The 23,335-nt window shown below is 40.1% G+C and overlaps 1 protein-coding gene across 1 annotated transcript in view; it reads left to right on the top strand.

The window, feature by feature from the left end:
• The first annotated feature begins 5,131 nt into the window (after positions 1–5,131).
• SRPRB (SRP receptor subunit beta) overlaps positions 5,132–23,335 on the top strand; it is a 35,506-nt gene continuing 17,302 nt past the window's right edge. Inside the window, exons 1-5 of the mRNA XM_070289440.1 lie at positions 5,132–5,378; positions 5,986–6,080; positions 6,910–6,987; positions 9,747–9,829; positions 22,106–22,242. Of these exons, the coding sequence (XP_070145541.1) occupies positions 5,150–5,378; positions 5,986–6,080; positions 6,910–6,987; positions 9,747–9,829; positions 22,106–22,242 (622 nt within the window). The 5' untranslated portion in view covers positions 5,132–5,149. The remainder of the gene's footprint in view (positions 5,379–5,985; positions 6,081–6,909; positions 6,988–9,746; positions 9,830–22,105; positions 22,243–23,335) is intronic.

Genomic DNA, 23,335 nt, shown 5'->3' with positions numbered 1-23,335 from the left:
CCACAGTTTCAATTTACAGTCAGGGACAGAGCTACAGGTAGGGGGTTTCTAAACACAATGGTCCACAGTTCTCAACTTTCTGGTATCCAAAGAAAACAGACCTTGGGTCTACTTTGCAGTCCAGACCTGAGGTTCACCTTTTTATACACAGCCCTGCTTTGCTTTGAGCCTAACAACACTGCCTTATGTAATATTCACCTAAGCTCCACCCTCACCCCAAATCCTATAATAATTCTTTCTTATCCTTTGTTTGATGAGATGTCCCAACCATTTCTCTGGCATGTAGTCTGTCTTACTCCAGTGAATCAACAAATCTAATTTTATCAACAATGCGTTGAGTACCTACCATGATCCAGACACTGTTCTAGAGACTGTGAACGCAGTAATGTATATTATAGTCTCTAAAAATAACTTTGTTCTGTTATTTATTATTCCTTCCAGATTGCCTTCTTGTCAGTTTATCTGTACAGAGAAATGTCTGAAATCATGTTCACCAGATACTATTGATATAACAATTAAGGTGATTTCTGGTTTTCTTCTTTGATCTTTCATTATTTCATTATTATATTGCATTTTTAATATAAAAACATGTCCCATTTTCTTTTCTTTTAAAAAAATCCTCTATTTTTTTCAAAGAAACAGAGTTAAGGAGATAAGCCAGAGTAGGGGGAATCACATGATTGGTGTCCTGAGTCTGAGATAGGTTCCATTGTGATTCCTCATTCCCAAACTGCACCACCAAAATGGTACTTGTTCACTCACATGCCCTTATACAGTGAGGACAGTTCTGATTGGTGTTCTCTGTGTCTGGCCCTTCCTCCTTCACTGTATTTTTAGTCACTAACAGAAGTTATTATTAATATAAAGGAGGTGTGTGTGTGTGTGTGTGTGTGTGTGTGTGTGTTGGGTGGTGAATACAGAGCAGGGATCAGGACCACAAGAAAGAAAAGAAATAGAATGCAGTAATATTCCTGTCAGTTCTGATAGTTTTAATTCATAATGCTAATTTAAATTAAAATAGTTGGGGATTTTTCTGACAGTCCAGTGTTTAGGACTGTCCTTCCAATGCAAGGGGCATGGGTTCTGTCCCTGGTTAGGGAACTAAGATCCAACATCCTTAGTGAGTCCAAAAAAATTCCCTGGTAACTCAGCAGGTTAAGAATCTGCCTGCAATGCAAGAAACCCTGGTTTGATTCCTGGGTCAGGAAGATCCCTTGGAGAAGGGATAGGCTACCCACTCCAATATTCTTGGGTTTCCCTCGTGGCTCAGCTGGTAAAGAATCCACCTGCCATGTGAGAGACCCGGCTTCAATCCCTGGGTTGGGAAGATCCCCTGGAGGAGGGCATGACAGCCCACTCCATTATTCTTGCCTGGAGAATCCCCACAGACAAATGAGCCTGGCGGGCTACCGTCCATGGGGATGCATAGAACTGGACATGACTGAGCGACTAAGCACTGTGTGTATATATATATATATATATATATATATATATACATTAGTTGGATTACTTACTTTAACTTCACATCCTAAACATTTTCTCTTCATCTGGAGTCCTTATTGCCTCCCTTTATTGATGAAATGTGCCTGGAAAATGAATTTTACTATGTTAGAGCATATAGTGAAGCATAAAGGAGCCCAACAACCTGGGATCAATGGATAAATTACACAATCCGTCTGTTTGCCCTCTGGAAAATTGGGATGGTGGGCCATTGTGAGGATTAAACAAATTAACAAATTTAAAGGATTTAGAACAATGCCTGGCTCTAGCAAGCACTCATTGTGAGCAGTTATCCTCTTTACTGGGGAAACAGTGGAAACAGTGACAGACTTTATTTTGGAGGGCTTCAAAATCACTGCAGATGGTGACTGCAGCCATGAAATTAAAAGATGCTTACTCTTTGGAAGAAAAGCTATGACCAACCTAGACAGCATATTAAAAAGCAGAGACATTACTTTGCCAACAAAGGTCCTTCTAGTCAAGGCTATGGTTTTTCCAGTAGTCATGTATGGATGTGAGAGTTGGACTGTGAAGAAAGCTGAGCACCGAAGAATTGATGCTTTTGAACTGTGGTGTTGGAGAAGACTCTTGAGAGTCCCTTGGACTGCAGGGAGATCCAACCAGTCCAACCTAAAGGAGATCAGCCCTGAATATTCATTGGAAGGACTGATGCTGAAGCTGAAACTCTAATACTTTGGCCATCTGATGCGACTCATTGGAAAAGACTCTGATGCTGAGAAAGACTGAAGGAGGGATGAAGACAGAGGATGAGATGATTGGATGGCATCACTGACTCAATGGACATGAGTTTAAGTAAACTCTGGGAGTTGGTGATGGACAGGGAAGCCTGGTGTGCTGCAGTCCATGGGGTTGCAAAGAGTTGGACACGACTGAGTGACTGAACTGAACTGAAGCAAGCACTCATTGTGAGCAGTTAAAGAGGATCTTTACCTCCTCACCATCCCCTCCTTGTTCCCCCTGAGCTCACTTTTCACTCAAGCCCTCATCATCTGTTACAGGAATGCTGCTGATCACTTCCAGGACATGATTTACTTCTGTATCGCTGACTCTCTCTTCTCAGGCTTCTTTGTGGTATCCCCTTTCCTCCTCACTCTTCACGCTCTTCACGATTTTTTTTTCCTTCTATTAAAAATTTTTTTAAAATTTATTTTAATTGAAGGCTAATTACTTTAAAATATTGTGGTGGCTTTTGCCATACATTCACATGAATCAGTCATGGGTGTATATATGTTCCCCATTCTGACCTTCTCTCCCACCTCCCTCCCCATCCCATCCTTCAGGGTCATCGCAGTGCAAGCAGCCCTGAGCACCCAGTCTCATCCATCAAACCTGGACTGGCAATCTATTTCACATATGATAATTTAGATGTTTCAATGCTATTCTCTCAAATCATCCCACCCTTGCCTTCTCCCACAGAGTCCAAAAGTCTGTTCTTCACATCTGTGTCTCTTTTGCTGTCTTGCATATAGGGTCATCATTACCATCTTTCTAAATTCCGTATATATGCATTAGTATACTGTATTGGTATTTTTCTTTCTGACTTCGCTCTGTATAATAGGCTCCAGTTTCATCCACCTCATTGAATTGATTCAAATGCATTCTTTTTAATAGTTGAGCAATATTCCACTGTGTATATGTACCACAGCTTTCGAATCTATTCATCTGCCAATGGACATCTAGGTTGCTTCCACGTCCTGGCTATTGTAAACAGTGCTGCGATCAACATTGAGGGTATACGTGTCTCTTTCAATTCTGGTTTCCTCGGGTGTGTATGCCCAGCAGTGGGATTGCTGGGTCGTATGGCAGTTCTATTTCCAGTTTTTTTAGGAATCTCCACACTGTTCTCCATAGTGGCTGTACTAGTTTACATGACCACTTGTTTATGTATGACTCCCAAATAAAAATCTAGCACCTACTGCTGACACTGCACATTTGTTTACTGTATCGCCGGCATGATATATGATTTTAGATTTCCCAGAGGCACTGCAAACTCCGTGTACACAAAATACAGGCAGTTTCATTCTGGCTATGTCCCTGGCTCCAACGAACTTCAACTGAGTTCCCTCATTCATGCTGAACACATTGATCTTCCCAGAAATACACACCAAGTGTTTCAGATGCAGCCTTGCTAGCTCTTCTTCTCCTTAACTCAGCTTGTACAATTAATCACCAAATCCTATTTATTTTCCTTCTAGGTGTCTCTCATAACTGTACCCTCCTTTCCACACTTCCCTGGTTCAGACCCTGTGCATTATTTGCCAAAACACTGCAACAGCCTCCACCTGGTCTCCCTGCTTGTCTTTTCTCTCTCAAATCATAGTACTCCCTTGATCTGCCAATAAACTATTTCACTCTCAACTGAAACTTATTGCATTCTAGGTATAATCTAGGTTCCTCAGTATTATCTCCCAGTCCCTTCATGTCTAGCTTTTGCCAACATTTCCTGCTCATCTCCTGCCAATTCTGCTGAAATGATAACTGCTTAATGACAGAATGCAAACTGGCAGCTTTCAGACCAGCCACTTCTAACTCTAAGCTAAGCTAAGTCACTTCAGTCGTGTCCGACTCTGTGTGACCCCATAGACAGGAGCCCACCAGGCTTCCCTGTCCCTGGGATTCTCCAGGCAAGAACACTGGAGTGGGTTGCCATTGCCTTCTCCAACTTCTAACTCTATGAGGTGTTTTATTTAGGCTACAAGTTTTCATTACTTGCTGAAATTTAAAAAGTGGAAAATTTCCCTTAAAAACCTTTTTTTCTGGCTTCTCTTCAAAAACTGAAGAACTGGCCACCTTGGTCCCACATACCTGTCTGGCAAAGTAGTGGCTGCTGCTTAGGGCAGAGTGAATTTTCAACAGCCCCAGTCCCTCTCTTTGACTTTCCTCGCTGCTTACCTTAATGTATCTCATCTCAGGGGCAGCTCTACATTAAGGGAAGTAGCTAGGATTTACAATTTAGTGGTGGTGATGGTGGTTTAGTTGCTAAGTCATGTCTAATTCTTGAGACCTCATGGACTGTCGCCCTCCAGGCTCCTCCGTCCATGGGATTTCCCAGGCAAGAATATTGGCGTGGGTAGCCATTTCATTTTCCAGGGGATCTTCCTGACTCAGGGACTGATAAGAATTCCTCTTTCTTGTCTGCACAGAGCACCCTTTCTCCTATTATGCCTGCAGAGGCTAACTTGTCCTTCAAGTATCACTTCCTGCCATTTTCCTCCAGTAGCTTTTCTCTGAACTCATGCGGCTTAAGCACCCCTTTATTCATCCCCCATACCTCACCTTACACCCTCTGTCACACCTGTGCCACGTTATATTCCGATGAACGTTTGTGTAATGCTTGAGTTCCTCACAAGATTCTCTTCACCTCACGAAGGGAGCGACTGGAAATCCGCAAGGGAGGTTTCTTGAGCCATTCATTTTATTCACCCATCATTCTGTCAACAACCATGAAGAGAGTGGGACATCTGACTCATATCCTAAAGGGTGAGTGCGTCGCTCATCCTTCTAGCTGGCTGCTTAGTCAGTCTTTCGCTGGGAGTACAGTGTCCAAGAGAACTACAATTCCCATCAGGACCTTCGGTATACCGGCCTGCGAAGGAGGAAATACAGCTTAGGAACTACCACTTCCGTGATGCTCCGCTTCGCAGGCCTGCGCAGAGCCCAGGGCCACGTTGCTTTCGCGGTGCCGGGTAGCGTGATTTCAGCCATGGCTTCCGCGGACTCCCGGCGGGTGGGGAATGGCGGCGGTGTTGGGGGAGACTTCCAGCCATACCTGGACTCTTTGCGGCAGGAGTTGCAGCAGAGGGACCCGACGCTGCTGTCAGTCGTGGTGGCGCTCCTTGCGGTGCTGCTGTCGCTAGGTAAAGAGGCGGCCGGTGGATATGGCGGGTGCGGGGCAGGCGGGGATCCGAGCTCGGACTGGGCTTCTGTAGACCGCCGAGCAGAGGTGGCACCTGAGAGGCGTCTAGAATGGGAGACTAACAGCTTGTATACTCCTGCCCTCCTGCCTGTAGCAGCAGAAACAGCACAGCGTTAGAGGCGATTTCCCGTGACCCCCAGAGTGACGTCCTGGTCCTTGGGCACGGGTTGCTAGCCCCTGTGCTGCCTTGAGCGCCCCGTTCTCCCCTTTCATTGCTCTTGCTACCAATACTCAAGTGGTTTTCGCTCCAAGTTTGAGCATCCTGTGTTTGCGAGCTGGGCGCTGGGGATATAGAGTTAATAAGGCAGGGTTGCACTTGAGTATACTGGCAGGGTAAGGGATGCAGATGCAGAAAAGTTGACAGTTGATGGTGGCTGGCGTTCAGCGGAGTCCTCAAGAACAACGGTTATAATGGTGGTAATAACAGTGAAAGTAAGTTCCAAATGAATGAAGCATTCTATGGTGGAATTAATTTCCTCCAGCCCAACCATATATGCGTATTGTTGATAATCAAGGCGTCATTTTGGTTGTTTTTGTCTATTCCACAGTGTTCTGGAAGTTCATCCGGAGCAGAAGAAGCAGTCAGAGAGCTGTTCTTCTTGTGGGCCTTTGTGATTCCGGGAAAACATTGCTTTTTGTCAGAGTAAATGCTTTGATTTATACCTCTCTTAACACTTGATAGGAAGTTTTAAGGCACCGTATTATTCCTGTTAGGTTTACTTTGGGAAGAAAGCTGTTGCTGACAAATTGGGGAATTAATTTTTGACTCACTTGGGACGAAAAGACTCTTAAACTGGAACTTCTTGGCCATTTTTATTTTCTTGCACTTACCAGATACCAACCTATTTACCCTTTATCCCATTTAAGGGTTTTATATACTAATTACTTTCATGCCATAGCTCAGGATACCAGAACAGCTGAAGAGATAGATAGAAGACATTAATCTGTATGCAGTGTGTAATTCTTCTGAGAATTTGTCAAAGAAACTTTTATTGGCTACTTAGGCTTCTTTTCACTATTTATTTCTAGTCTATGTAGTATTTTTAAATGTTTGGTTTTTGCTTCAGAGTAGCAGAGGTTTTCTCTTTATTATTATTCTTTTTGAGAGTATAAGTTATTTTCCTTTCCACTAAAAAAAATATAATCTTTAATCATTTCTGACGATTGTAAATGTTGAGAAGGTTGGTAAATTTGGCCACTAACCATTTGAAACTATTATTTGAATATAATAGTTTTAAAATAATAGTTTTCCCCCTCCTCTCATTAAGGAGAGGGGAATGAAGTTTGCAGTTAATTAGATTTTTCTACAAGCAAAGGGGGAAAAAAATCAATATGGTCCTTTTTAGCTATTGTAAGCAACATTTGTTTGACTTTACACCTAGGAGAGTTAGTGCAGAGTTACACTCTTTAGGTTTGCTATTTATATGTTTGCTCGGATCTCTAGCCATATTGTATTTTGTTTTGTTTTACAGTTGTTAACAGGCCTTTACAGAGACACTCAGACTTCCATCACTGACAGCTCTGCTGCCTACAAAGTCAATAACAACAGGGTAAGAGGTTCCTAGACTATGGGAAGTCTGACAGTTTTACTTTACTTTGGTGTGTCAGGAAAAGACATTTCTAGGGTGAATTAGTCTGAGGGCACAGGTGGTACCATTCATAGCTTATTTTTATGGATAAATATCGTGCATGTGACAAATTCGTTTCTTGATCATCCAAGCAGTGAACTTAATCATGCTGTCCCCTTCTTTGTTGTACCGTATGCATATTGATGTTACATCACATTTTATTAGCTTTTATTTCTGTGTCTTCTTTCTAGCTTTATCTTGAGTTCTTAAGAGTGAGCATTAAGCCTTTTTCTTTAGTACATGTATATGGGACAGAATTCAAAAGGTTAAAAGGATATTTGGTGAAAAGTAATTTTGCTTTTCCTATCCCTCCTTAAAAGTTTTCTCCTTGGAGGTAGTAACTTAGTGTTTTCCTGTGTAGCCTTCCAGATGGTCAGTGCTATCCAAACGGATCTGTTCTCTTTACTTTTTTTTTTTATATAACACTCTGTTCCACCCCTCCCTTTTTAAAAATTTAACAATATAATTGATACAGCTTGGGTTTGTTTTCATTTTTTTTCTTTCTCATTTCCATACATAGTACTACCTGGTTGATTTATGAGCTGAATATTGTGAGTATTCCGTTATATGACTGTACCATACAATTTTTTTTCTTTCTTAAAGCCTTTACTTTTGAGACATGACAGAAATATCTTGTAGGTACACATGGAAAAGTAAATCATAATCATAGTTGAAAGAGAAAGCAAATTGATCAGAAAACTTACTAATTTTTTTTTACTTTCAGTTCATGTTGAGTTTTTATTTAATAAGAGCCCTGTAAGAGCCCTATTAATAGACATTTAGACTTCCCTGGTGGCTCAGACGGTAAAGTGTCTGTCTACAATGTGAGAGACCTTTTAAAATGTTTTCAGTTACCCATTGAGAATTCTTAACTGATATTTTTGTTAATTGTTACCTCTGATTTCCCTAGTCTCCAATATTGGGAGATTGTTAAAAAAAATTTTACTGGAGTATTATACTTGATATCAGGGCTTCCCTGTTAGCTCAGTTAGTAAAGAATCCACCTGCAGTGAAGGAGACCCTGGTTCGATTCCTGGTTTGGGAAGATAGCTACAGAAGGGATCAGCTACCCACTCCAGTATTCTTGGGTTTCCCTTGTGGCTCAGCTGGCAAAGAATCCACCTGCCATGTGGGAGACCTGGGTTCAATCCCTGAGTTGGGAAGATCCCTTGGAAAAAGGGAAAGGCTACCCACTCTAGTATTCTGGCCTAGGGAATTCCATGGACTATAGTCCACGGGGTTGCAAAGAGTCGAACACTACTGAGCGACTTTCACTTTTATACTTGATTTACAATATTGTGTTATTTCAGGTGTAGTAAAGTGAATCAGTTATACATATACATATAGCCACTCTTTCTGTTTTTATTTTTAGATTCTTTTCCCATATCGGTCATTACAGAGTATTGAGTAGGGTTTCCTGTGCTATACAGCAGGTTCTGACTAGTTATTGATTTTATATATAGCAGTATGTGTATGTCAATCCCAGTCTCCCAGTTTTTTCATATCCCCCCTTTATCCCCTGGTAACCGTAAGTTTGCGTTCTGCATCCATGATTCTACTTCTGTATTTTAAATAAGTTCATTTCTACCCTCTTTTTAGGTTTCATATATAAGCAATATCATGATATTTGTCTTTCTGTATCTGACTTACTTCACTTAGTATGACAATCTCTAGGTCCATCCATGCTGCTGCAAATGGTATTATTTTGTTCTTTTTTTAATGACTGAGTAGTGTATCTTATGGATTGTTTATACTGAAAGTATGTGATGTGATGCTGATTATGCAGTGTGATAGTGGGTCCAAGCCGAGGTCCCTAACTCTTACTGGTATTAAAAAAAACAAAAAAAAAGTCTTACAGACTTTGTGTATTACCTGTAAAAGATCACACAGACTAAATTACAAGACAGGATATATTTAGCAGTAATTATGTCAGATCTGTGCATAATGCCGACTCCTTCCTCCTAAATAGTGGTTGAGGCTGTGGAGAAAGTAGGAACATCTGAGAAATGATCCATTGGTCTGATACATGTACCAGGGCTATACTCAAGTCCTAGCATTGAGCATGGCCACATCTGCCTTGAACCTGAGCTCAAGAATGAAAGCTTAGAATGAGTAGCACGTAGGTGGGCAACAGTCAGTCTGCTCAGTGGGGCACGACTCCACCTTGTTCAGTGATTGTCACCTGAATCAACAATTGACACAAAATATTAACAGAACAAAAAAATGGTGTGTCTGGTGGACATATATTTTAAAATTAGATTGCAGTAGAAATACAAAAAGGTGTTTTGTTTTTATAAAGGTTGGCTATCCTGCTGTCTGATAAAGTATAGGTTCTTATATCACATGATTTAGCTTGTGAGTATTTGTTAGTGTTTTTCACACGTATTGGCTTTTATTCATACTGGTACATTTCCCCAGCTCCAGATGGACTTTCCTGACTTCTTATACAGGGTCAAGTCTCGCATACCCTTAGAACATTTATCAGAGTTGTAATTTTACATTTTCCATAGCCTTCTGTGGTTTATAGAGGATGCTCTCTGAACATTTGATTCATTAATCAATTACATTGACATTTTTGATTGATTAATTAGGTACCATTCACATACCTGAGACATGTGAAAAATTTATGTTGTGAGTGTGAATCAGTACCAAAACATTAATATTACTGCTGCCATCCTTAGGGCACTAACCTGACCTTGATTGACCTCCCTGGACATGAGAGCTTGAGACTTCAGTTCTTAGAGCGATTTAAGGCTTCAGCCAGGTATGTTGGAAGTGGGATGGGCTTGTCTGAAATCTGTGTATCAAGGCCAGCCATGTAGTTTGCCCTTGTGGTATGCTGGAGGCAGCCTGGTGTCCTGGAGTGGAAAGAGCATGCATCCTGGGGTCAGCATTTCTGGGCTGTAAGCCTGCCTTCACTTGGATTATATTAATGTTTGAAAGTATTTCTCAGGAGGTTCAGAAAGTATTTACCCCTTTTATCGTGTCAGTAAATTTTTCATTTACTCTGAGGACAAATTTAATAATGTGTAGAACTATTAAAATCTGAAAAAGAATTTTAAAGCGAGATGGAATCCTAGAAGATATTAAAATCCAACATTATATATTTCTATCCTTAAATTACCTAAAATCGATGGTTGAAAAGTATAGAAGAATATTTTCATATTTCTTTTAGTATTGTCCTAGTGTTACTGTCTCTTATTTCCTAAATTTCTTGTGTTTCAGTTTAAGATGCTTTGTTCTTATTTAGTCTCCAACACTGATAGAAACTTGAAGAAAATCAGAATACTACATTTCATTGATTTTAAGACTCATTTTTAAATCTGTGACATTGGAATGCTACTTACAGTTAATGGTATCATAGTTCAGTTGGCAGTATCTTCTTTCTTAGTCAAACCTGAAATAATGCCTTTTAATTGATGGAAGCTTTGTTAGGATGGGAATAAGTGAAGATTTCCTTATTTTTGTCATATATTTTGTTGTTGCTTCCTTGCCCACAAGGTGGTGATGATGAGCAGTCTGTCATAGTTGAGATTGTTACTTGTTTTTTTTTTAAAAAACCCTATTTTTTAGAGAATTTCAGGTTCACAGCAAAATTGAGCAGAAGGTACAGCGATTTCCCATATAACCATTCGCCTATTATCAGCATCCTTCACCTAGTGAAATTACAAATGTTCACCCATTTGTTGCAAATGATGTACTTACATTGACATATCAAAGTCACACAGTCTGTATTTTACATTAGGGTTCACTGTCGGTGTTATACGTTCTAGGAGTTTGAACAAATGTACAGTGATCTGTGTTCTCCATTATCGTATCATAGAGAGTAGCGTCACTGCCCTAGAAATCCTCTGTTCTCTGCCAGTTCATCCTTCTCTCCCCTGACCCCTGACAACCGCTCATCTTTTTACTGTTTCCATAGTTTTGCTTTCTTCAGAATTTCAAATAGTTGGAAACATACAGTATGTTGCCTTTTCATGTTGGCTTCTTTCACTTTGTAATATGCGTTCAAGTCTCTTCCATGTCTTTTCGCTGTTTGACAGCTGATTTCTGTGTAGTGCAGAATAACACGTATTGTCTGGGTTTCCCACAGTTTATTCATTCGTCTATTGAAGGGCACCGTGGTTGTTTCCAAGCTTTGACAGTTCTGAATAAAGCTGGTTTTTGTGTGAGCATACGTTTCTGGGTACATATCAAGGAGCACAATTGCAGAATCATATAGTAAGAATATGTTTAGTTTTGTGAGAAATTCCCACACTCTCTTGCAAAGTGGCCATGCCAGTTTGCATTCCCACCAGTGATGAATGAGTGTTCCAGTTGGTGTGCATCCTCACCAGGATTTAGTGGTGTCACTGTTCCGGATTTCGACTATTCTAAATGGGTATATAGTGGTACCTCATTGTTGTTTTAATTTGCATTTCCCTAATGACATAGGATATGGAGCTTCTTTTCATATACTGATTTGCTGTTTATAAATAAATTTGCTGTTTTAAATCTTGTTTGGTGAGGTGTCTGTATAGATCTTTGACCCACTTTTTAAATTGGGTTGTTTGTTTTCTTACTGTTGAGTTTCAGAAATTCTGATCATCTACTGCTTTTTACACTTGTGTTTCAACACTGGTTTTCTCCAGTGTGGAGTTTTATAGTTTTGGTTTACGTTTAAGTATGTGATTCATTTTGTGCGTGTGTGTAGATGTGTCTTCCAGCACTGTTTGTTGAAAACACTATCTTTGCTTCATTTATTGCCTTTGCTCCTCTGTCAAAGATCACTTGACTGTATAGATGAGGGTCTCTTTCTGGACTCTGTTGTGGTCTATTGATCTGTTCTCTCATCAATACCATGCTGTCTTCATTACTATGGTTTCATAGTAAGTTGGTAATGTCAGCTCTCCAACTTTGTTCTTCTTCAGGATTCTGTTGGCTATTCTGGATCTTTTGCCTCTCCATATAAACTTTAGAATCACTTTGTGAGTACCCACAAACTTAGTTGCTGAGATTTTGATTGGGGTTGCATTGAATCTATAAATCAGGTTGGGGAGAACTGACATCTTGACACTGTTTAGCCTTCCTGTCCATTTTCTTAGTTCTACTTCAGTTTTGTGGATTAGAGTTTTATAGTTCTCCTCATGTAGATCTCGTATGTATTTGTATCTCTTTCATATTGTAGGATGCTAATATAAGTGGTATTGTGTTTTTAGTATTAAATTTCATTTGTTCATTCCTGATATTTGGGTAAGCAATTCACTTGTGTATCAGCTTTGTATTCTGCAATTCTGCTGCTGCTGCTGCTGCTAAATCGCTTCAGTTGTGTCTGACTCTGTGCGACCCCATAGGCGGCAGCCCACCAGGCTCCTCTGTCCCTGGGATTCTCCAGGCAAGAATGCTGGAGTGGGTTGCCATTTCCTTCTCCAATGCATGCATGCATGCAGAGTCGCTTCAGTCATGTCCCGACTCTAGGTGACCCTATGGACAGCAGCCCACCAGGCTCCTCTGTCCACGGGATTCTCCAGGCGAGAATACTGGAGTGGGTGGCCATTTCTTTCTCCATCTGTGAGCTGTTCTAACAAATTAATTGAATCTAAGAAGGGGGGTCATGGGAACCTCTGATTTATAGTCAGTCAGTCAGAAGTACAGGTAACAGCATTGACTTTTGACTGGCATCTTAGGTCGAGCCTTTAGCCTGTGGAACCTGATGCTATCCCCAGGTATCAGAATTGAGTTGAGTTGTAGGACACCCAGCTGGGGTCAAGAGAATTGTTTGATGGTAGGGGAAATCTCCATCCACCACATTGATATTGGGTCCAAAACCCACTTATCATGGTATATAATTCTTCTTATAAATTGTTGGATTTGATTTGCCAGTATTTTCTTGAGGATTTTTACATATATGTTCATGAAAGATGGGCTTCCCTCATAGCTCAGTTGGTAAAGAATCCGCCTACAGTGCAAGAGACCCTGATTTGATTCCTGGGTCAGGAAGATCTGGAGAAGGGATAGGCTATCCACTCCAGTATTCTTGGACTTCCCTTGTGGCTCAGCTGATAAAGAATCCACCTGCAATGTGGGAGACCTGGGTTCGATCCCTGGGTTGGAAAGGTCCCCTGGAGAAGGAAAAGGCTCCCCACTCCAGTATTCTGGCCTGGAGAATCATGGACTGTATAGTCCATGGGGTCCCAAAGAGTTGGACACGACTGAGCAACTCTCACTTTCACTTTCATGAAAGATATTTGTGTATAATTTTCTTGTGATGTCTTGGTTTGTATTTTAAAGTAATTCTGGCCTCATCGAATAAACAAGAAAATATTCCTTGTTTCTATTTTCTGAAAGAAATTGTAAAGAATTTGTATGTTTTCTTCCTTAATTTTTTAAATTGAATATATTTGACATAATAACATTGTATAAATGTCCTTAAATATTTGGTAGAATTCACTAGTGATCCCGCTTGTGCCTAGTGCTTTCTATTTTGGAAGGTTTTTAATTTTTGATTCAGTTTCTTTAATAGATATAGGGCTATTCAGATTGTCGGTTTCTTATATGAGTTTTGGCAGATTGTATCTTTCAAGGAATCGGACCATTTCACCTAGCTTATCAAACTTGTGGGCATAGAGTTATTTATATTATTTCTTGATTATCCTTTTAACGTCCATTTTGTGTCCTCTCTTTTTCTTAGTTAGACTGGCTAGAAGTTTATAAATTTTATTGATCTTTTTAGGGACCAGCTTTTGGTTTTGTTGATGTTCTCTATGTCCTATTTTCAATTTCATTGATTTCTGCTCTTTTATTCTTTTTTCTGTTTACTTTAAATTGCTCTACTTTTTCTAGATTCCTAAGATGGAAGCTTAGATTATTATTGATTTTAGGTCTTTCTTCTCTTCTAATAAATGCATTCAGTGCTATAAAGATCACAGGGTATACAACTGCACGATTTTTCTTTTAACACTTTAAATATTTCCCTTCACTTGCTTCTTGCTTGCGTGGTATCTGAGAAACTGGATATAATTCTTATATTCAGTTCAGTCGCTCCGTCGTGTCCGACTCTTTGCGGCCCCATGAATCACAGCATGCCAGGCATCCCTGTCCATCACCAACTCCCAGAGTTCATTCAGATTCACGTCCATTGAGTCAGTGATGCCATCCAGCCATCTCATCCTCGGTCGTCCCCTTCTTCTCCTGCCCCCAAATCCCTCCCAGCATCAAAGTCTTTTCCAATGAGTCAACTCTTCGCATGAGGTGGCCAAAGTACTGGAGTTTCAGCTTTAGCATCATTTCTTCCAAAGAAATCCCAGGGTTGATCTCCTTCAGAATGGACTGGTTGGATCTCCTTGCAGTCCAAGGGACTCTCAAGAGTCTTCTCCAACACCACAGTTCAAACGCATCAATTCTTCGGCACTCAGCCTTCTTCACAGTCCAACTCTCACATCCATACATGACTACTGGAAAAACCATAGCCTTGACTAGACGGACCTTAGTCAGCAAAGTAATGTCTCTGCTTTTGAATATGCTATCTAGGTTGGTCATAACTTCTCTTCCAAGGAGTAAGCATCTTTTAATTTCATGGCTGCAGTCACCATCTGCAGTGATTTTGGAGCCCCAAAGAAATAAAGTCTGACACTGTTTCCACTGTTTCCCCATCTATTTCCCATGGAGTGATGGGACCGGATGCCATGATCTTCATTTTCTGAATGTTGAGCATAAGGTCTTTTCCCTTCTGGCTTATTTTGAGATTTTTTTCCTTTATCTTTCATTTTCTGTAGTTTAAAAATGATACGGCTAGCTATAGTCCTTTGATATTAATCCTGCTTGGTGTTTTCGGAGCTTCCTGTGGTTTCTATCTATCTGTGGTTTGGTGTCTGACATTAATTTGGAGAAGTTTTCAGCCAATATTGTTTTATATATTTCTTCTTTTTTCTCTTTCCTCTCCTTCTGAAATTCCCAGTACATGTATGTTACACTTTTTGTAGTTCTCCCGCAGTTCTCAGGTATTCTCTTCTGGTTTTTTAAGTCTTTGTTTTCTTTGCTTTTCCATTTTGGAGGCTTCCTTTGAGATATCTGAAGCTAGAGGTTCTTTCCTTCAGTCGCATGCAGTCTACTAATAGTTTCATCAGAGATGTTCTTCATTTGTTAGTTTGTTTTTGATCTGTATCATTTCTGTTTTTATATATAATTTTGTTTATTTATGGCCGTGCTGGGTCTTTATTGCTGCACAGGTCTTTCGCTAGTTGCAGTGAGCAGGGCTGCTCTCTAGTTGTGATGCACGGGCCTTTGGTGGTTTCTCTTGTTGCAGAGCGCAGGCTCTAGGCACATGGACTTCAGTAGTTACATCCCATGGGCTCAGTAGTTGCAGCTGCCCGATTCTGCACAGGCTTGGTAGTCGTTTTGGGCCAGCTCAATTGCTCTGCTGCGTATGGGATCGTCCCAGACTAGGGTTTGAACCCATGTCTCCTGCCTGGCAGGTGGATTCTTTACCACGGAGTCACTAGGGAAGCTGTGTAGCATTTCTTTTTAGTTATTTTTTTGAACTTCATCTCTCTCCTTACATTTCCCATCTGTTTTGCATGTTGTCTTCTTTATCTTCTAGAACACTCAGCACCACAATCACAATTATTTCAAATTCCTGGACTGACAGTTCCAGCGTCTCTTCCATATCTGAGTCAAGTTCTGTTGCTTGCCCCTTCTCTTCAAACTCTTTTTTACTTTTTAGTGTGTCATGTAATTTTTCTTGATAGACATGCAGTAAACTGGGTAAGAACTGCCATTAGTAAGTGGTGAAGTGTGAGAGGAAAGAAAGCATCCTTTGACTAGATCTCAGTCTTAATGGGCTGTATCTGGACTGTGAGCTTTACACTTGATTCTCAATTGATTCCCACTGCCCCTTTAAATGGGATAGGATTGGTAGTATAGGCAGGAGATGGGTATTTTTCTTCTCCCACTTGGAATCCTAGATCTGGGTGGAGTTGGAAATTTCCCTTTCTGCAGGTCAGTTAGGCTCTTATAAAATCCCAGCAAATTAGGCTCTGGTTAAATAGTTTCTCCTGAGAGTAGACTTCATTTGTAGTTGTTGTTTAGCCGTCCTACCCAACTCTTTGTGACTCCATGGACTGTAGCCCACCAAGCTCCTCTGTCAAGCTCCTCTGTCCACGGGATTTCCCAGGCGGGAATACTGGAGTGGGTTGTCATTTCCTTTTCCAAGACCTCATCAAGGTCTAGCATATTTCAAAATGATTTCTTTTCCCTTCCCTCTGCCGGAAGCATGAGGGAATTCTTCTCTACTGTGTATCACAAGAACCTAGTCAAGCTTCTGGAGGTAAAATTTACAAAAGTGTGGGTCTCCCTGGGGTTTTATGTCTCAGACTTGTTCATGCTGACCTAGCAATTCATCAGTTATGGATCAGGTTTTCACACTAGGTGCCACAGAGATTTGTGCTCAGGAGTTTATACTCCAGTAAGTTGTACTTTTCCATGTATATATGTTGTTTTCTCCAGTTTGAGAGGCAGTGCTTTGCCCTGTAACCTCAGTTCTCTGATGAACTTAAGTGCTGTGGATTTTTCAGTCTGGTTAGCTTTTTACTTTTTAGAATGCAGTGGTGACTTTCAGCTTTTTTCATGCCAGACTGGAAACTGGAAGGTGTGTGATATTTTTTTTTTATTCCTCAAACAATTAATAGAAATCTAGAACTGGTAAATTTTGCTGTAATTGGGTTTTAATTTCTAATTTAAAATTCTTTTTCAATTTCAGCTACAAATTTTTTACATTTCACAGTTTAATTATAATTACTCTTTGATCCAAGTATTTTGGGTTACTAAAACATTCAAAGTATGAAGATACAAATGAGCTCAAATCATAATCACAATAAATACAAATTCAAAAGATACTGCAGTGAACCCTTGAACAAAATGGGTTTGAACTATGTGCAACTGCTTATAGGAGGAATTTTTTCACTTAATGTGTACCACCCAATCTGTGGTTGCTTTGAATCAACCAGTATCAAACCTCAGATATAGAGGGCCAACTGAAGTTATACACAGATTTTTGATTAGAAGGTCAGACTCCTAAACCCCATGCTGTTCAAGGATAGGTATAGTATACTGATCTGTGATTTCTTGTTTTTTAATTGTACCTTCTGAGTTTTTAATCGTACCTGATGATCAGGTTTCCCTAATCATCTCATTTTTCTCCCTCAACTGATTTGAAACTATGTTATTTCTTGTTTTTCATTGTTATCTTCTATACTGTTTTTAAACACTGACTGCTTAACAAAAGTTAAAAATCAATAATACTAGCTTTCTTTAACTGAATCTTAAAATACCTTACTTTGATCTTCCTTACATCTTTCATTTTAATTTTCTTTCCTCTTTTTTAACCCCCAACAGTGATTTTTTTTTTTCTGCTCCATTCAGTGACAGCCTACAATTACTAGGATGTTTATGGATTTTTTTTCAGTCCATTGCTTCTTGCCTGTTACTCTTTGCTTTTGATTCAATTTTCTTTCATGTATTTCTTTTAGATATGTTTGCAGAATGGTGAACAAGAGATAACATTTCTCATTTTTTGTTCATTTGAAACTTTTTGCATTGGCCTTCATTTTTGAATAATTGTCTTAGGTCTGTTTTCACACTGAAGACATTACTCCTGACTTCAAGTATCTATTGTTGTAGATTAGAAAGCAGTGCTCAATCTACTTGTCATTTCATGATATAGAATCTTATTTTTATCCTGTGTTAAGGGGTAGATTATCCTTCTATTCAGGGATGATTTAGCTTTATTGTGGTTGGAATTCAAGGGTACTATTTCAGCTGAAATATTTGCATCTTCAGTTCTGGAAAATTCTCAACAGTATCTTTTCAGGTAGTTCTCTTTCTACTCAGTTTCTTCTCCTAGAACTCTCATTAGCATCATTAAGCCATATCTTTTCTGCTCTTCTTGTCTCTTCTCTGTCATACCTTCCAGGTCTTTTCACCTTGCATATAGGAAGATATTTTTACCTTTATTTTGTAGTTTACTCTATCCTTTTTAGCTGTAGTAGTCTCTGCTTATCTGTTCCATTAGTTCAGTTCAATTCAGTTGCTCATTCATGTCTGACTCTGTGCAACCCCATGGACTACAGCAAGCAGTCCATCACCAGCTGTCCATTAACTGTCACTTGCCTGTCCATCACCAACTCCTGGAGCTTGCTCAAACTCATGTCCATTGAGTTGGTGAAGCCCATCCAACCATCTCTTCCTCTGTCATCCCCTTCTCCTCATGCCTTCAATCTTCCCCAGCATCAGGGTCTTTTACAAGGAGTCAGTTCTTTACGTCAGGTGGCCAGAGTATTGGATATTCAGCTTCAGCAGCAGTCCTTCCAGTGAATATTCAGGACTGATTTCCTTTAGGATTGACTGATCTGATTTCCTTATAGTCCAAGGGCTTCTCAAGAGTCTTCTCCAACACCACACTTCAAAAGCATCAGTTCTTTGGTGCTCAGCTTTCTTTATGATCCAACTCTCACATCCATACATGGCTACTGGAAAAATCATGGCTTTGACTAGATGGACTTTTGTTGGCAAAGTAATGTCTCTGCTTTTTAATATGCTGTCTAGGTTGGTCATAGCTTTTCTTCCAAGGAGCAAGTGCTTTTTAATTTCATGGCTGCAGTCACCATCTGTAGTGATTTTGGAGCCCAGAAAAATAACATCTGTTACGATTTCCATTGTTTCCCCATTTATTTGCCATGAAGTGATGGGACTGGATGCCATCATCTTTGTTTTTTGAATGTTGAGTTTTAAGCCAACTTTTTCACTCTCCTCTTTCACTTTCATCAAGAGGCTCTTTAGTTCTTCTTCGCTTTCTGCCATAAGGGTTGTGTCATCTGCATATCTCAGGTTATTCATATTTTTCTTGGCAATCTTGATTGTAGTTTGTGCTTCATCCAGCCTGGCATTTCATATGATGTATTCTGCATATAACGTAAATAAACAGGGTGACAATATACAGCCTTGACGTACTCCTTTTCAGTATGGAACCAGTCTGTTGTTCTGTGTCTAGTTCTAACTGTTGCTTCCTGACCTGCATACAGATTTCTCAAGAGGCAAGTTAGGTGGTCTGGTGTTCCCATCTCTTTAACAATTTTCCACAATTTGTTGTGATTGACATAGGCAAAGGCTTTGCCATTAAGCCATTAAGCAACTTAATCTTTTCTATTAAGTTGTTATTTTGTTCTTTGCTTCTAAAAACCTATCTTTTAAAATTAGTCTAGTATTTTTTTTTAGTGCTATCTTTATTCTTTTCTTATGGTATCTAGTATTCTATTAAATAGTTTAAAATATTTTATTTACTACTTATTATTGTCTTTGTAGTTTAGATCCAGAACCCCTGTTCAAGGGGATGAGATTTTGTTATTGATATTGTGGTTGCTGGGTTATTTTTGTTGTTGTTGTTGTTGTTTTTGCTTTAGGTTATAAAAGCCTCTCTCTAGAAGGGATTCATATTTCCTTCTGTTGGGGGCCATGGGCGTTTATTGAGTCTGGCACAGTCTTCCTGCCTCAGGATCTTACATGAGAAAATGTAAATGCATACTGTGTTTCTGTGTGTGGCACACGAGGCCTAGTGATTCAATTCTTGGATTATTTTCCCCCACCACCCTCTGTTAGACTGCTTTTAAGTTCTAGGCTTTACACAGAGCATTCATCTGTTGGTCATTGCACATCTCCTAGGCATTCAAATACTTGTCCCTAAGGTCTATTGTCTGTTCTTTTCCTGGGTTGCTTTGCTTTAGCTTTGATGCCTTTCTATTTCTGGCAAATGAGGATTCTCACTATTGCTGCCTTAGGTTAGGCCCTACCTGATCACTCTGCTTCTAGTTTGATTATCCTCTTAGTTTTATCTTTCATTTAGGCACCAATATTCTTTGTAAGAGGCGGTAAAGAATCCTCCTGCCAATGTGGGAGACACAGGTTCAATCCCTAGGTCGGGAAGATACCATGGGGAAGGAAATGGCAACCCACTCAAGTATTCTTGTCTGGTAAATCCATGGACAGAAGAGCATGGGGGGCTATAATCCATGGGGTCACCAAAGAGTTGGACATGAGTTAGCAACTAAACAGCAACATTCTTTGTAAGACAGAAAAACATAAACTCTGTAGATCAGTGTATCACATCCCTCTTGTCTCTGACCTAACTCTCCTTCATTTCCCCACTTGTCTGTGTATTAGCTTACATTGAGTTCTCCAGGTCATTTGTGCCTTGCACAAACTACTTTCTAGACAACCTGTGCCACAGTGATATTTTGTCTGGCTAAAATTCACTCAACTATTAACCCTCCTTTAGGTCGTCTTGATCTAGTTTTATGTAAATGATCTTCCTCTTTGTTTCCTAGCAGATAAAATGTCTATCCTAGTGTCTTATCACATGATTTTGTATATGACAATTACCTGGACTTGAGAGGAAGCATCATTTGCTATTGTCTTTCTAGATACAGTCATTGATTCATTTTTGTTATTTAGTCCCTGAGTCATGTCTAACTTTGCAACCCATGGACTACAGCATGCCAGGCTCCTCTGTTGTTCACTGTCTCCTGGAGTTTGCTCACATTCATGTCCATTGAGTCATTGATGCTATCTAATCATCTCATCCTCTGCCACACCTTTTCCTTTCGCCTTCAATCTTTCCCAGCATCAGGGTCTTTTCCAGTAAGTCGTCTCTTTCTATCAGGTAGCCAAAGTTTTGGAACTTTAGTTTTGGCATCCGTTCTTCCAAAGAATATTCAGATTTGATTTCCTTTAGGGTTGACTGGTTTGATCTTGTAGTCCAAGGGCCTCTCAAAAGTCTTCTCTGGCACCACAATTTGAAAGCATCAATTTTTTAGCACTCAGCATTCTCTATGGTCCAACTCTGTACATGACTACTGGAAAGACCATAGCTTTGACTACATGGACCTTTGTCAGTAAAATGATGTTCCTACTTTTTAATACACAGTCTAGGTTTGTCATAGCTTTTCTTCCAAGTATCTTTTAATTTCATGGCTGCTGTTACCATCTGCAGTGAGTTTGGAACCCAAGAAATAGAATCTGTCACTGCTTCCACTTTTTTCCCCTTCTGTTTGCCATGAAGTGATAGGACCAGATGCCATGATCATTTTTTGAATGTTAAGTTTTAAGCCAGCTTTTTCATGCTCCTCTTTCACCCTTATCATGAGGCTGTTTAGTTCCTCTTCACTTTCTGCCATTAGAGTAGTGTCATCTGTGTATCTGAGGTTGTTGATATTTTTCCTGGTAACCTTGATTCCAGCTTGTGTTCATCCAGTCAGTCATTTCTGCATATAAATTAAACAAGCAAGGTGACAATATGCAGCCTTGATGTACTGCTTTCCAATTTTGAACCAATCCATTATTCTATGTCCTGTTCTAACTGTTGCTTCTTGACCTACATACAGGTTTTGCATGAGGCAGGTAAGGTGGTCTGGTATTCCTGTCTCTTTCAGAATTTTCCACAGTTTGCTGTGATCCACACAGTCAAAGGCTTCAACGTAGTCAGTAAAGCAGAAGTAGATGTTTTTCTGGAATTCCCTTGCTTTCTCTATGATCCAGTGAATGTTGACAGTTTGCTCTCTGGTTCCTTTACCTTCGCTAAACCCAGCTGTACATCTGGAAGTTCTCAGTTCACATACTGCTGAAGCCTAGCTTGAAGGATTTTGAGCATGTTAAGTGAATGCAGTTGTATGGTAGTTGGAACATTCTTTGGCATTGCCCTTCTTTAGGATTGAAATGAAAGCTGACCTTTTCTAGTTTTGTGGCCACTGTTGAGTTTTCCAAATTGGCTGACATTGAATGTAGCGCTTTAACAGGATCATCTTCTGGGATTTTAAATATTGATACATGGTGCACTCACTAGTCCTTTGTTACATACTTATGTTCTATGATTACTTGTGCACACACTTGTATGTGAGCTTATTTTGTGTTATCCATTAGGACTGAATTGAACAAAATTAAGGATATCATTTTCTCAACATAGTGCTACACTATTGCATGCTCACATGCCTGTTTTTCTCTTTTTCCCCTCCAGGGCTATTGTGTTTGTTGTGGATAGTGCAGCCTTCCAGCGAGAGGTAAAAGACGTGGCTGAGTTTCTGTATCAAGTCCTCCTTGACAGTATAGGTCTGAAGAATGCACCATCATTCTTAATCGCTTGTAATAAGCAAGGTACTATCATGTTTTCTGGCAATAATAGTTGAGATTTTTCTGGGATTCCTACTAAGAATTAATAGTTATCTACAGTTGTTATTACTGAGGATGAGAAACAATTGCTAATGAACTATAAATTCAGGATTTTAAATATTAAAATTTATTTATAGTCTCTCTTACCAGGCTATTCTAAAGAGTGACAAAGGAATGATTATGACCATTCATTTATACAGTGTTTTCTTTTTTTTATCATAAATAATTTTAATTTATCAAGTTCATCAGATCAACAATCAGTCTTATCAGATACACAGTTGAGGAAGGACAGGATAGAGTGTCTCCTTTTAAACAAGTTTGCCATGTAGCACATTTCGTCAAGGAGTTTGCAGAAGTGTTTTTCTTTAGCTTCATAAGAATGAAAAACTATTTAGTCTCAGCCAATAAAACTAGGCTTTAGTTTCATTACTTTTAAAACCAGATTAGAAGTGATGTCAGGATCATGAGGTGAGACACCCTCTTTGCCTCTCCCCTTCATTCTACAACTTGTAAAACATTCGTAAGTCAACAAAGGTTCCTCTGCCTAGCACACTAGGACCGGAGAGATCCAGAAATCTACTTCTGAAGGTGGATGGACTGGAATACATGAAGGAGGTAGAACTCAGGGAACAATGAAGCAAGTGCCTGCAGTCTTGGCCCTTGGCCACAGTGGCTGAGCCGGAAGCCCCGGAGACCCCTGTAGCAACAGGGAAGACAGCACACGTGACTCCAGCCTCCTGGCTGCAGTGGCCCCTTTGACCACAGGGAACCTAGCAGCAGCAGTGATGGTGGGTCCTGTGACCATAGTCCCCAGGGTCACAGCAGTGGTGAGTTATAAACCTGACAACCCTAGATGTGGAGAAGGTGCCCATGACCCTGCCTCCTCTACCCTTCGCCAACCCCTCCCTCTCGCAGCAGTGGCCATCCAGGCCACCCTGGAACACAAGCAGTGGCAATGATAGTACAATCAGGCAGAGGTAGTGGAGGATGGGAAGTGTCAGTTCTCAAATATAGCCAGAGGCAGCTGAAGTATGAAAAGCAAAACACTTGTGTTATAGCAAGAAAAATAAAGGCTTCT

This window comes from Ovis canadensis, chromosome 1, assembly GCF_042477335.2.
Source record: "Ovis canadensis isolate MfBH-ARS-UI-01 breed Bighorn chromosome 1, ARS-UI_OviCan_v2, whole genome shotgun sequence".
NCBI lineage: Eukaryota > Metazoa > Chordata > Mammalia > Artiodactyla > Bovidae > Ovis > Ovis canadensis.
The sequence above is the reverse complement of the archived record's forward strand: the minus strand, read 5'-3'. Positions and strand labels throughout refer to the sequence as shown.